This window comes from Maylandia zebra, linkage group LG10 (genome assembly GCF_041146795.1).
Source record: "Maylandia zebra isolate NMK-2024a linkage group LG10, Mzebra_GT3a, whole genome shotgun sequence".
Lineage (NCBI taxonomy): Eukaryota > Metazoa > Chordata > Actinopteri > Cichliformes > Cichlidae > Maylandia > Maylandia zebra.
The window spans coordinates 9,610,280-9,624,573 of NC_135176.1; the positions used below are offsets into that span (position 1 = coordinate 9,610,280).

At 39.4% G+C, this 14,294-nt stretch overlaps 1 protein-coding gene across 3 annotated transcripts in view; it reads right to left on the minus strand.

Moving 5' to 3' along the window:
- Positions 1–14,294, minus strand: part of LOC101480017 (roundabout homolog 2) — an 83,453-nt gene that overhangs the window by 14,343 nt on the left and 54,816 nt on the right. For all 3 annotated transcript variants that reach the window (XM_012920784.3, XM_014408600.2, XM_076889012.1), the window contains 9 exons: positions 13,433–13,604; positions 10,950–11,155; positions 8,851–8,932; positions 8,568–8,733; positions 7,926–8,092; positions 7,708–7,829; positions 5,962–6,193; positions 1,001–1,125; positions 737–908 (listed from right to left, as the gene is read on the minus strand). In XM_012920784.3, the coding sequence (XP_012776238.3) occupies positions 737–908; positions 1,001–1,125; positions 5,962–6,193; positions 7,708–7,829; positions 7,926–8,092; positions 8,568–8,733; positions 8,851–8,932; positions 10,950–11,155; positions 13,433–13,604 (1,444 nt within the window). The remainder of the gene's footprint in view (positions 1–736; positions 909–1,000; positions 1,126–5,961; positions 6,194–7,707; positions 7,830–7,925; positions 8,093–8,567; positions 8,734–8,850; positions 8,933–10,949; positions 11,156–13,432; positions 13,605–14,294) is intronic.

The window sequence follows — 14,294 nt, forward strand, 5'->3', positions numbered from 1 at the left end:
GTATCAAACCAGGACACATGGACTACAGAGACCACCGAAAGATGAGCCCGTGAAAAAATACAAACACAAAGAGATAAAAAAAAAAAACAGCATCAGTGCATCCAATATAGCGTTAATCAATTCAGCAGTGCACTTATCAACTTGAGCTGCAAGACACAAGATTGACAGAGCAGCTCTGACAGAGTTTGATTTTCTGTTGCGGCTACTGTGCTGTGAAATTAGATTCACAGTCTCCAGCAGGAACCACCCCCCCATCATTAAGCTTCATTCCACAGGCCTGTTTCCCTTTCTCTGGGCGTTAGGGGTGTTATTATATATCAGTCAAAAGTCACAGATGAAGAGCATCTGGCCTGAGCTCCCATATTGATTCTGGGCTTATATACGCTGGGCATCCTTTAGTGATTTCATAAGATGTGATAGGCTGATAAGCTCCTACAAAAACACTGTCTACTTTGTTAGCGCCAGCTGCACACATATTGGAGAGGATTATTGATATGGCTAACAGTACTTGGCACAGTGTTACCAGGCACTACACTTAATGAACTGCTATTGATTTCTCTATAGACATCTGGCGTTGTAAAGCGCAATTTTCTTTCTTCAAGTGCGATAAATTGATAAATCATTTTCCCAGACCCCCAATCTGTGATAGAGACCTAGGTCTCCTATCTTGGGGTCATTTTATTTGACTCGAGGTTTGGCGTGTGTGTGTGTTTGTGAGAGAGAGAGAGTGGATTACCCAAAGTGATGAGCTGGGGTATGCTCTTGACCCCCACCCCTGCGCTGGTGCCTGCAGCCACCTCTACACGGTACTGCACTCCAGTCTGCAGACCCCCAACTACCACTGAACGGATGGTCGCGTCCACAGACTTATTGACATGAAAGCGAGTTTCGTTGGCCAAACACCAGATCTGACAAAGACAGACACACCAGACAGATTTCATTGTGTGGTTGTACATCACTAAATCACTAAACTATTCAGTCTGGAGAAGCCTGGGCTCACCTTGTACTCTTGTATGATGCCATTCTGTTGGTCAGAAGGAGGAGGGTCCCAGGATACACTGATGGATGTGCTGTTGTGGTTTCCCACTGTCAGCACTGTCACTTGCTGTGGAGGCGCACTTGGTGCTGATGGGTCACACCGGGAGGGGGTAAAAAGATTAAAGAAAGAAAAGGTAAAAAAGAAAGAAAGAATGAAATCACTACACATAGTTTATTCTGAAAAACGAGTGTGTCTTGTTTTATTTATTTCTTTTTTCATATGTCAAAGAGGGATTTGTCTCACTCGCTACCTCAATTCAAATTAATTCAGCAAGCCAAACAACATGGGTTTTTCTATTTCCTAAGCCAGCCTGGCAGATGGCTGCTGGGAGTACTTCATCTCAGTTTCTTATCTTAATAGTGAGATTCTTATTGTGTTGCTGAACCCAGTAAGTAAATCACTTTCATCATGTCCTACGCGCACTACACCATATTGGCCACATGCAAATGCTTCCAGTGTAGATGCACTCAATTTAGCATGTCTGTTTGAATAAAATTGGTCAGTACCCATGTCTGATAATAAGTTTGAGGTGATTTCTTGGTGTGTATGTGGAGACTAAGGGCATAAAAAACAAACTTTAATAGTTCTTTTTTAAAATTAGAGATTGTGGCACCCTCCATAGATAGATGTAAAATTTAAAGAAACTATAGGCAGCAGGAGGCAAAAAGATCATATCTATGGAACTGTGCAAATCAGGCAATCCCTGGGCACATAGTCTCTCTCGATTCCTAATAAAATCATCATTACGTTCTGACTGAATGGATGAAACAGCTAGTTTGAGCCCGATTAAGGAGGCTTAAAATAACAATACTAATCACAGTGTTTCAATATATGGAAGGCACTGTCTTACTGTACTGAGAAGTAAAGGTGGAAATGGGCGTTGTGAGTCAAATTCTCAAAATGGACATGGTGTCTGTACTCTCAAAGTCAAAAGCACCAAGCCATGTATTAGCGCATATGAACTAATGACACAACAGCATATTAGAAGTGTATGACAGAGCATTTGTGCAAGATTTGATCCTGACCTCTGCCAGTTATTTGACATCTGCAAAGCTCAACATCAGCCTCAGGTAATTTACATAGCAAAAAGATGACAAAACAATAGATTTCTTTTGTTGCCAGATGAAACAAATCTCCCTGTATAATGTAGCTTGTGCTTAAAAGAGCGGCTATGAACAGATATGGCTGTGTCTGCAAAGTACTTGACAGGCTGGCAGGACAAAGGAATTAAATCAGCCATAGGAGATGCGGTTTATTTTTATTACATTTAACAAATTAACTGAGCTCAGTTTGAGGATATCTATATTCAGACATTTAGGCAGTATTGACTTTCCAAAGCAATTACCGTTAAACAGACTCACACAAATTACTGTCCCAGTATTGAGATGACTATTGTTCAGAAGGAAGGAAAAAATACACACGCAATGAAGGAAGAGTCAAATATAAAATACAGGATATTATATTATACCATATCATCCTGCCACAAATCTTTACTCCTTTCATTCAAGTAAACATTTACAAGTAATTCCAATTTGATTACGGGTGAAGGAATTCAACTTTCTAAGTCATCAACAGTCTGAACAAAGAAGGCTCCTAATATTCATCTTCGGGCTCATAATATTTGAGGCAATCCTTTTGTCTCTGAAGACAAAAATCTAATCATAATAACTAATCTGATGGAGCAAAAAACAAACAAACAAAGCATTCCATAAAACACAGACCTCTACAACTGTTTGAGGATTTTGGGGGGGCTTTCAAAACCTCAGCCAGGAACAGTTTATTTGTCAGTTTTGTTTGTTTATCTTTTCAGTTTTGATTTTCTGAAAAAAGGAAAATACACATATACAGATAAAATCAGAAGGTATGCTATATGTCAGAAAGTACACAGAATAATGGGCATGTATACGGTTCCACATTTTTTTAAATAAATGAAATGATCATAATTTCTGATTATACCACGTTTAACATTTTATTTCAAAAGTATTCATTCCTTTTGTCATTGCACGTTATTCTGGAAATACTACCACTGTCTGTATATTTTATAATAATGCTGCTTCATACACTTTCCACAAGGCACCTAGTAAGCTTAGAGCAAGCTTAGAGCAGTAGTAGAGTGACCAATAAAAAAAAACTGCAGGAGGGCAGTGACCACTAAATGCCTTCAGTGCTCCAAGTAGGGTAATATCAGGTCACAATTATCCAAGTAACTTTCAGCTTTCCAGATGTCATTTCAGAGGTGCTCTTTTAGCAAACAGTGCCTTTCCAGTCAGTCAAAGGTCTGCATTAGGAGAAGACAGGAACCATTAAGTGTAGTTCTACAATTTCCATATGTACCACAACAATCCCCTTGGATGAATAATAGCTAGAATACCAGTAATGACTCAGGATAATATTACTATAAATGGCTGCAAAACCAAGAAAAGGTCAAAGATTATGTTCTTACTAATGTGACTAATACTTATATTAGGACTGATGTGAACTGTAGCTAGAGAGTAATTTCAAGCAATTAATGCTTCCAATGTCTAAGTAAACATTTCAGGGTTTTTTTTTACCCACAGCTGTGCAATTAAACAAAAGCTACTAAAGCTGCTTAATGTTCTGCTATGCAGGATATGAAGTAGTAAACATAACCTGTTATGCAAATGGATGCATAATTTAAGCTAATTAATTCATGAACTGGTGAACATTACTCTACAACACATCTGCCCCCGCCCCCAAAAAATAAAAACAAAAACAAAAAAACAGTAATAAACTATCTAGCAAGAGAAGGGAGCTCTGTTTCATATGAGAATTTCAGCTTTTAGCCTCACTAATGTCCATATGAGACCAGGTCAGATCAGAGGTTCTCATTTTAACAACTATACAAGCATAGAACCTTGACTCATGGGTTCATTTGACTTGCTGTGAATACTGGCTGAAAGCCTACACTCCTCTTTAAACTCACTGAAAGGTTGTGAGGTGCATTAGTATACAAATTCTCCCTTGTGCAGTAGGGAACTTCATTTCCAATCTACCTTTGATGGATAACAAGTGATTTTCTTGCAATTTTTGCAAGAATTGCATTTCTGTGCAGTAGAGAATAGGTTGAGCAAGGCAATTTTTTTCCCCTCTACCACAATGCCTTGTTTCTAGGTATCCCTGAGCAGACCATATGCCCCCATCTGCAAAGACCTCTGTGATCCTGTGTGGCCATTTTAATTGGGCTCCAGTGAGGTGAGTCTCTCTTTTTTCCACCAGCTTTATCCCCTAGACTAAGCTAGCCCTGTTCTCCTACTGGGGGGAAGATGCAGCCCTGTGATCCACTCATCATCAAACACAGATGCTTTGGGCTAATATTTTCTCTGACATTAATGGCCTTGTCATGACTTGTTTTTCAGCGCAAGCCAAGTTCCACACCATTCAAATGATGCAACACCTGAATGATGCAATGAAGTAAGTGAAGATATTGTCTTGTTCACCCACAGGCAACATATGTAGCCGCTGTAAATGAATGATGATACAGTGCATTCACTTTTTTTTACTCTTGAAGTCCAAAATGCAGTCTCACCTTCAGGGGAATTGATTAAATTTGAAAACAGTGTTAACCTTAATGCCATAGCCTGTATCACCCGATCATGTTTGCTCAGTTGTTATGGAGATCTTTTGCAAAGAGAGGACAGTAACTCTCATTGCTTTTAGCACATTTTCAGATGAGCCGGTAACGGCTTGCAATTTCGGTGAAAAGAAAAGCTAGTGAGTGGATGTTTAGTTGGGATTGTCACACAACCATATTCAAGGTTAAAGTGGATTTTCACATCAGGGGCTTTAAATAATAAATATTGGGTGATTTGACTGGAAGGTATAGAGAAAGTTAATGAGAATCAATGAGAGCATGAATCCTTTAACCTGAATGAGTAGCACTGATTCAGTGACTCCACCTGTAAGATTCATATGCATAATTGAAATTTTGTAGTTCTTTCAAAGTTGTCTCCTTAGTCAGCACTCCACCTGCCTAAGATCTTTCACTCCACAGCTGAGTTGGTGCATCTTAAAGCCAGTGTTTTTGACACCACAGCTGAGATAGTTTCCACCAAATGTTCAAATGCTCCTTAGAATTCTTATAGTTAAGCTCTGTACTGACAGGTTGAGTCCAGGGGTGAAGAGCCCATTCAATGAGAAAACACAACGAGAGTGATGCAGCAAATGAAGTCGCAGCCATGACCTGATTCTCTACCTTTGGGCTTTGTGCACCGTGGTCTCTTTCACTTCAATCTGCTTTTTCATCTCCGATCACAGAAAACCCAACATAAAAGTTGGGGTTCATCTCTTGTGATGTTTGCATTGGCAGCATTAAATAATTTCTATTATAGCATTAGCATGCAAAGATAATTCTTATCATTTCCTGTTTGCAAAGAATTGAGAATGAATAGAGAAGTCTGATATTAATAACATTTCAAATAGCCGATGAATAACACGAGGAGAAAGACGAAATCAGGAAGTGTAATTACACAAAGAGCTCATTGGTGTGTGAGTGTAAGTGAGGTGGGAGGTCATATCATGTACATTTAGACAGAGACATGGCAGCAGGCACAGACGAGGTGAGAGAGAGTTGAGCTTTACTGCTCGCCCTCTTTGCCCACCAACCCACAGAGGCTCGGGGTTGTCATAGAGCCCTACTGCGCTGTCTGGGAGACCTGCTTTCACACACAGGGGACATAGCACTGCAGCAGTGTGCGTATGTGGGAGGGTGTACTTGAAATGCCATTATCCATTCCTATCTAGCCAAGAAGCCATTAGTAGGAGCAACTAAATATGAAAGTAGGTAGAAACATTTACACAAGAGCTCCTGCTCATGCATTAGTAACTATATCTTACTTCTTTCGAACATTAAGTCAGCAGAGAAATTAATTTTTATCAGAAATGCGAATTAATTTGTGGCTCACCTTCTTCCATGGTGCGTGCTGTCATGGATTCACTGTCGGCGCCCTGAAATTCATTGAAATACGGCCGCACTTTAATCTCATATACAATGCCTTTCTTCAGACCAGAGAGAGTTATGTCCCTCTCTGAGGCAACCTTCAAGTCCTGTATCTGCCACGGCCCTGGGGAGGGCAGCCCTGAAGTTTGCCGGTACAAAACACGGTAGCCTTGGATAAACTTGGATGGATTCTCCACCTGAAAAGAGAGGAGAAGGAGAAAGAGAGAGACACGCTGCATTGTAATTGTGCGGAAGGTGTCATAAAAACTGCTATGACTCAACATCCGCTTATTTAATCACACAGTTCAATTAGCAGAAGAGAAGCAAGAAACCGTACAAAAACAGTAGTAGTGCATTTGCCATATCTGCACAGAATATGTTTTTCCTCTTGTTTTTTTTTTAAATTTTCCCAGGTTCTTTTCAGGACAGGTACTTCTTGACAGGGGGAGAAGCAAGAAAAAGCTTTTACAAGGAAAATAACACACTGGATTATCACCAAAACAGTGCAAGAGTGGCTCTTTTCTGGCTTATTTCTTTTCTTTCGCTGTCTCTCTGTTGTCTCAGCTTGTATGTTCTTAACAAAATGATTTGTGCATCTAAATGTCCCATAAGCCATCTCTTTTTCCTTTTTTGCCTATGTTTAAAAAAGGAATTACTGTTATTGGGAGTGTGAATAAAAAATAAACACAAATTCCTATTTTCTTCAAAAGATAGAAAAAAGTAATACAATTGATCCAAATTTGTGGAAGTTTGTGCACGCCGGTTCTTACGTTCTCAAATCTCATTACTACCAAACCCTTATCTTTACAGAAATGTGATTTTTCATAAGGCAGGAAAAATTTGCTTTGTGATTTTTGATGTCTTAGTGGAACTGTTTCTAGTAAATGTAATGTCTGATGTAATCCTGCACAAGCTGTGCATATAGGCCAGAAATGTGGAGATCCAAGTTTAACAAGAAGTATGCAATGAAGTTCTCATCTACCACACAGACAAAGGTGACTGACAACTTTATGTTCTGAGCAACAAAGTACTGAAATTAAAGTTGAGTAAAATCCAAAAAACAAAATGGGAAATGCTGTTTTTCCCAAATAACATGCAAAATACAACAATTAAGAAAGATTCTGCTGCAACTGTTTAATACATAAAGTTTGGGTACTGAAAAAACTTCTGTTAAATGGAGCCAGGTCAAATAACGCCTGTGAACCTATTCAGATCCACCACAAACACAGTTGTCTCAGTCTAAAAGCTGTGTGACAGTACACGGTTGTCATGCTGACAAGCATGAAATAGCAGACTGCAGTAAATGTATCCAAGGTGTGTTATTAACCTACAGCAGCAGGCACTGGGACACCTTGCCAACAGACAGAAATAACATTTCCCAGATAAAGCACTGCAAACTGCTTCCAGAAGTGACACATGTAGTGCCTAATGGTGATGTATTTGTCCTGAATAGAAACATTAGTCTTGATTCCTGCATCGCTTCACACCAATCAAAATTGATGCAGCAGCAGCTGTTCATTCTACAAATGTGTATCCATCCCCTCATATTTATTCTGTGTGTGTGCCAGCTAATCCAAAACAAAGTGACGTGCCAGGTATAAAGTTCTCAAACAAGCTTAGACCAGATTTGTTTTTCTTATATTGCTCCAAAGGTAACAGTCGGTACTTCGGCTATACTTTTACAAATCTTTTAAGGGTTGTGGGTACTCACAGTCCAGGTGACCTGCACTGAAGTGGAGCTGAGGACAACAGGATTGTGCATGTTGACTACAACATCCCCCAACTCTTTCTGCACACGACGGTGGTCCACTCCCTGTGCTGTAGGACTAATGTCTGTGACAGAGAAAAAAACCAAAACACAAGCAATGTAAGTGGGAACAGGAATTCTTATCGCTAAAAATTTATTAGAATCCATTCTCATTTCTGTACCTTGAGTGCGAACGGGCTCAGACATTGGGCTCGGATCCCCGAGCCCTTGAGCATTGACTGCCCTGATGATGAACAAGTAGACGGTATTGGGTCGTAGATCTTTGACTGTGAACTCTGTGGTTTTCACATGATCTGCCACGGTCTGCCAGCTGTTACTCACTGACTGACTGTAAAAAGAATAAATTAAATAAGCAGTGAACAACTTCAAATGTAAGAAATCCAGACAATTCATTTGAGATAACTAGATGTACTGCTGAGAGTGGGAGCTCAAATGATGTGCCACATAGTAATGAAACGCCAGAATAACTATTGAAAGGCTTTGAAAAACATTTTGTTTGGTGAAAGAATAGTCAGTCCAACAAACACAAGACACACACACATACACACAAAAAGTGTGCTAATCATATTCTGCTTAAAAACAACCAATAAAGTTATTATTTACATTTAAATACAAGCTACTTTGTACTCCTTGGAAATTAACTGTATATATATATATATATATATAAAAAAGAGCTACTCATGAATGTTCTCCTTCAAACTGCCCAGGCTTGCTTGACTGCCCACAGAAACACCCACATCTGTTACTGCCATGAAAGTTCGGGGTCACTAAATGTTGCTCGAGGCCATAGGTCGCAGACATACCCAAAAGCCTCAATGACATAGGAGGACACTGGGGAGCCCCCCTCTGGTCCCGGTTTCCATGACAACGAGATACTGCTCTTGGTAACATTAGTAACCTCGGGTTTGGAGGGAGGCCCTGGGAGGGCGGTCGAATTGTGAGATATGAAGTCAACGAGGTCAGTAGCGTCTAAGGAAACAAGACAGACACAATTAAAGCAAAAAACCCACACAAAAACAAAACAAATGCAAGCCATGTTATAAGTGATATGCATAAAACATGTGAATCATTTCTACTGAAGCAGACCTCTGACATCCAAGTAGGCACTCCACGATGTTTCTCCACTGGAGCTGGTAGCAACGCAGGTATACAGCCCTGAGTCAGACAGCTAAGAAAAACACAATTTAAATTTCAAGTTAATTCAAGCTCCCATTTCATCTGAACTCTACAAGAACTGGGCAGATTTCAAAACTGCAACAGAAACCAAATTCTTTTGGGGTTTTTTCACTAAAAAACAGTAACTAATGATAAAAAAATAATAATAATGATTGCAGACACTGTGTCTATTAAACTAACAAACATTTTCTGCTCATCTGCATCATAATACAGCTTTTCGAGTGTACTCTGTTGCTTTGTACAGCTGAATCCAACTCTGATCCCAGATGGTTTCCAGAAGCTCTTACGTCACTCTGGGCTTTGCACCTACTAGTACAGTAAAAATGCATTAACCTCCACTGGCCTGCATTTGGCTCGAGAAAAGCCGGAGAGTGGATGAGAGGGAACTTTAATGCTGGCCAATGAAAAAAAAAAAAAAAAGAAAAAAAAAAAGAGAGATCCCAGTGAAAGCTTACATTAATTTTCTTAATTGATTTGCTCCAGTAATGGTCACCCGCCATTCCAAAAGCCATCGACATTATCATCACTAGTGCTGACACAGGAAATAGTAGATATGACAACCAATTTCATATTGGCAATGCTTTAGGAGAGACTGACAACTATGTTATCTCTCGAGAGAAAGTACACGAGTGAGGAGCACTTTGACATTGTGACAGTACAGCGTATATTGGAGATTCTCCATTTTATTACCCCCTTCACACTTCTGAATTCAGACTATATAAAAGACTTCAAAAACTAACAAAAATCTATACTCACTATTCATCATTTAACAGCAACCTGACTGTACCTGTTCATCTGTAATGCATTAAAGCTGACATCATTTATCAGGTACGTAGATTCCTCTTTATTCTTTCACACGCAATGCAGGGTGTGAAAGCTACACATGCAAAAACAAACAAAAGCCCCATAGACTAAATATGTTGTTTTCCTTTGATGTGTTTATGAACTGCATTCACATTCACTTCAATGTCCTTCTCACCAAAAGAGAAAGATTTCACTGCAAAATATACGAATAATTTACAGGTCAGAGGAATGTGAAATATGTGCAGTGGGATTAATTGAAGGCACAATAATCAACAGGAGATTCAACTGATATCCTGCTGAGAAGATAACAAGGGCATTTTAATTTTGGTGGTAAAACACTGTCTCCAAGATTAATTAACTGTCCTTTATTTTGATTAATTAGTCCTGAGGACCTGATTGAACTATTGCAAAGGACACTTCAATTCCGTCTGCCACATCTGGCATGAGGAAATATAAAGGTCGTACGTAATGCTAACTGGCAGAATGTTTGCTGCAATTGTGGTTTATCATTTCATATATTTGGTAATTTGTTTATCTTTTTTAAAAAAATTAATTAGACTAAACCAAGTGAACAACTAAAACCTAGGAAAACAGCTGACTGGCAACAAAGATGGATTGAATGCCAGGAGCCCAGCCAGCACTTAAAAAACAAAAAAGAAAAAGAAAAAAGAAACACTACTCTATATGCTTTAAACATCTACAGACTGAGCAGAAAAGTTAGATGTAACTGGAAAGTGATGTCAGTGAAGAGTCTCCTAAAACTCAATTCTTTCTAATGACAGGCATGGAGAAACGTAATTTGTTAGAAACAAGATTAATTATCTAGAAGTCTAGAAAAAGAAAAAATACAACTTTTCACTCAGCAAGTATGTCTTACTTCTGAATCACAAATTTCATTTAGAGTTAAACGAACACTTAAGTTGAGCATGATTCACCACTATTTTGTGGCAGATCAGTTGCTACTCTTTCCAATAATATAAGAGAAAATGCCTTTAAAATAAGAGTCCAGAAACCAGTGATCTATGGTTAACCCATCAACTTCTTCCAACTGGACTTCAATCATTTTTTAAAGCAAAGTTATGGGGAAAACAATTAAATTAGCAATTAGAGCTATTCTTTGGTGGTTAGTAGGCCACTGTCCCCAGAAGAAACTACAGTACATATTACAGATACAAGGTATCGCTCGCTACTTCAACATAACCCACCCTGGTACTCTGGATCTGAAGGCTGCCATGTTCCAGAAGGGAAAACCTTGTGTCCTTTCCAAGCAGGTTGGCTCCATTCTTCCGCCAAGTGATTGTAGGCTCTGGGTCCCCAGACGCCTGACACCTGAGTAGGGACATGCCTCCCAAAGCCTGAGTTTGGTTGGATGGGCCCTGCCGGATGATCGGTGGTGGGCGGTCCTTCAGGGCTGAGTATAACAATCAAGAATCCGGTGTTATTATTTGAATGCTTTCCTAACATTGTAATTTGAATGTCATAGTCTTGGCAAGAAACATGCAACTGTTTTCTTGGAGTTATCAGATTTGTGGGAAAAAATACATGACCTTATCACAAGGTGTTAATTTGTGATTGCAATAATTATATTTGTGGTTGCATGCCCGAGATGTTAGGGTTCAATCTGGTGGATTTGTTGTGAGAGGAACTGACTGTTTTGTGAGGCTTTTCCACAGTAGGGCGGAGTGTTCATGGCACTGCATCACACCTTTGAGTTTTAATTACTAGGTGAGGATTAACGATGCTTCACCCGTGGTGCTAATTACCATACCTTCTTTATAACACCTTTCAGCACATTCATGCCTGTCCTCTCTCTTTCCACTGTGACTCATGGCTCTATCTCCACCCTTTTGGCAAGTCCCCCACAAACACACATGAACCAAACTCAGAATTAGCATGCCAAGCAGAACAACAATACAACTATTTTAAAGCTTTTTAGAGCATGTTATATCATCCAGAAAACAGCCTCTGCACTCTCAAACAGTAATTTCGGTAGTGTTGAATCTCTCTAGGCCTTGTAACTATCCCTCGCTTCCAATTTCCTCACTGCTGCTCTCCACTGTTATCAGGGCTGTCTCCATTCACACAAGTGTTTACAGCAGGCTCTCCCTGCCTTATCTTTCATCACACCTCCTTCAGGACAATGAGCAATACAGCAACTCAAGCAGAATAACAGAAAAATCAGGTACAACTAGGCGCAGCATAGTGTACAGTAAGCAGAACCGCATGTGATTTTCAGAGAGCTAAATTGTTTGCACATATATGGCAATATTATCACGTTGTGTTGTTGGAAAGTATATATTAAGGTTTAACTTAGATGTAAATGTGAACATTAAATAAATGGGAAGATGCCATTATTACTTTTTCTAGTTCAACACAAAATTAGTTTATGTATTATCTAACAAAAGATGCTCTAGCAAACTTTTTCTAATATTACATTTGCTGTAGAGCACGCTCTCATTATCCCAAGTGATTACGGTATAAACAAAAATATGATATTGCTGTTCCTGATTTAGTCTGCTCTGTGAAAAATGCAATCATACTCACAAACCTTGGTGACAAAAGTAAAAATTACAATACTGCTTTCCAAGGTTGTTACAGGGATGCAAGAGAACACTCTCCAGTATTAGTCCCTGCTGCTACTTATTGAACTGTATCAAAACACTAATTACTGATTATGCATAAGAATATCAATTTCTACACTGCTGGTCCAGGTTGGTACTCTTCAATCAAACATCACAGCTAAAAAAATAGCTAAAGTTATAGCTATACTTACATAGTTATAAAGTACTTTTACACTCACACATTTATGGCATATTAGAGAAACCAGCACTTCAGAAAATCCTAATCTAGTGGACACATACAGTATGGCAGCTGATCTTACAAGCTTAGTGCATGCTACAAAACGATACAATTCAAGCTTCCAAACATCCCAGGCGTCACGCCAACTCTATCCATCTTTGTTTTCAGCCATAAGTCAAAGGAATTTATCCTATCCCTTGCGCTCTACACCTTACATTTTGATATTTATCCATCTCCTCTGAGTGACAGAACAGAAGTCATTTGCTCTCCAAAAAAAACACTTCAACAGATGCTAATTTAATAATGTGTGGGAGAAAAAGCCAAGAAACAAATGGGGAGAAGGGCATAAACAGCTCCCAGCTGGCAGCAGCTCAGCACTTAATGCTGACATTAAAGCTTTGTCAAAAGAAAAAGAAGCATTGCATCTCTCCATGAAGTAGATCATTTTATTTTACATGTTTTCAGTCTTTAAAAAAGTAAGGTGCAAATGGAAAGGTTCATTATCAGTGGCTGGCTTTTAGAAGATACAGATGTATCTTTGCCAGTAAATGTGGGCAGATAAATTATCTTTGATACAGTGGTGTTCAGTGTTTGAGTAATGTTATAAGCTATATGTGCCCCATCAAAATAATAAACATTGATGAGACTCTTAAGTTATGCACAATGTTATTATGCTGATATACTTTGCACAACATTGCAAAATCACTGTAACTTCAGGAAGCAAAGTTTTCTTTAACATCTCTCATCTTTCTTTTATCCTATTTGCTCTTTAATCCAGCTGAACTGTGTATATATAAATTGCATAACTCGATAAGTGGTATTTTCCTTCATAGGTAAACATTTTCTCTCTCTGTGAGGATGGTGTCTGCTATATCTACTCTCGTCTTACCGTCTGCTACTTCAAGCTGGGCCTTGGCCATGATGCTTCCGGCCACAGTGAGGGCTTGGCAGATGTAGTACCCCGCATCTGAGCGCTGTACAGGAGAGATGGTCAACTCTCCATTCACAGACACAGACACTCGGCTGTCTCCTTGTGCTTGCTGACTGGGGAAAAGAAGATCCTATTGGGAGGGACAGTGGGGAGAAATGTAAATACACTAGATGATGTACTTGTTTAGTAGCACAAAGGTTTGGTTCATATTAACACGATAGCATCACACAGTTGATGTAGATTTGTCAGCTCCACATCCATGACACAAATCTCCTGTTAAACCACACTGCAAAAGAGCTCTGTTGGATTGAGATCTTGTTACTGTGGATGCCATTTGAGTACAGTGAACTATGTTTAATGTTCCAGCATCCTGCTGGAGGCAGCTATCAGAAGATGGGTATACTGTGGTCATAAAGGGTCGACATGGTCAGCGAGCAGACTCAGGTAGGCTGTGACATTTAAACAATGTTCAATTGGTACTTAGTGCCCCGGTGTTTGTCAAGAGCATACCTCACACACCATTACACCTGCAGCCTGAGTTACTTAGCCAAGGCAGGATGGATCCTGCTTTTATGTTTTTTATGCCAAATTCTGACCATACAAGCTAGCTGTCCAGGCAGAAATTCACACTCATTAGACCAGACAATGGAATTCCAGTGTTATCCAAAATTGTACTATGTTGAGCCCGTGAAAATTGTAGCCTCAGTTTTGCATTTCTCTGATGTGGTCTTCTGCTGCTATACCCTGCTTCAAGATTCAAAATGTTGTGCATTCAGTGATGCTCTTCTGTATAATTGCAACAATTGTAACAAAACAACCT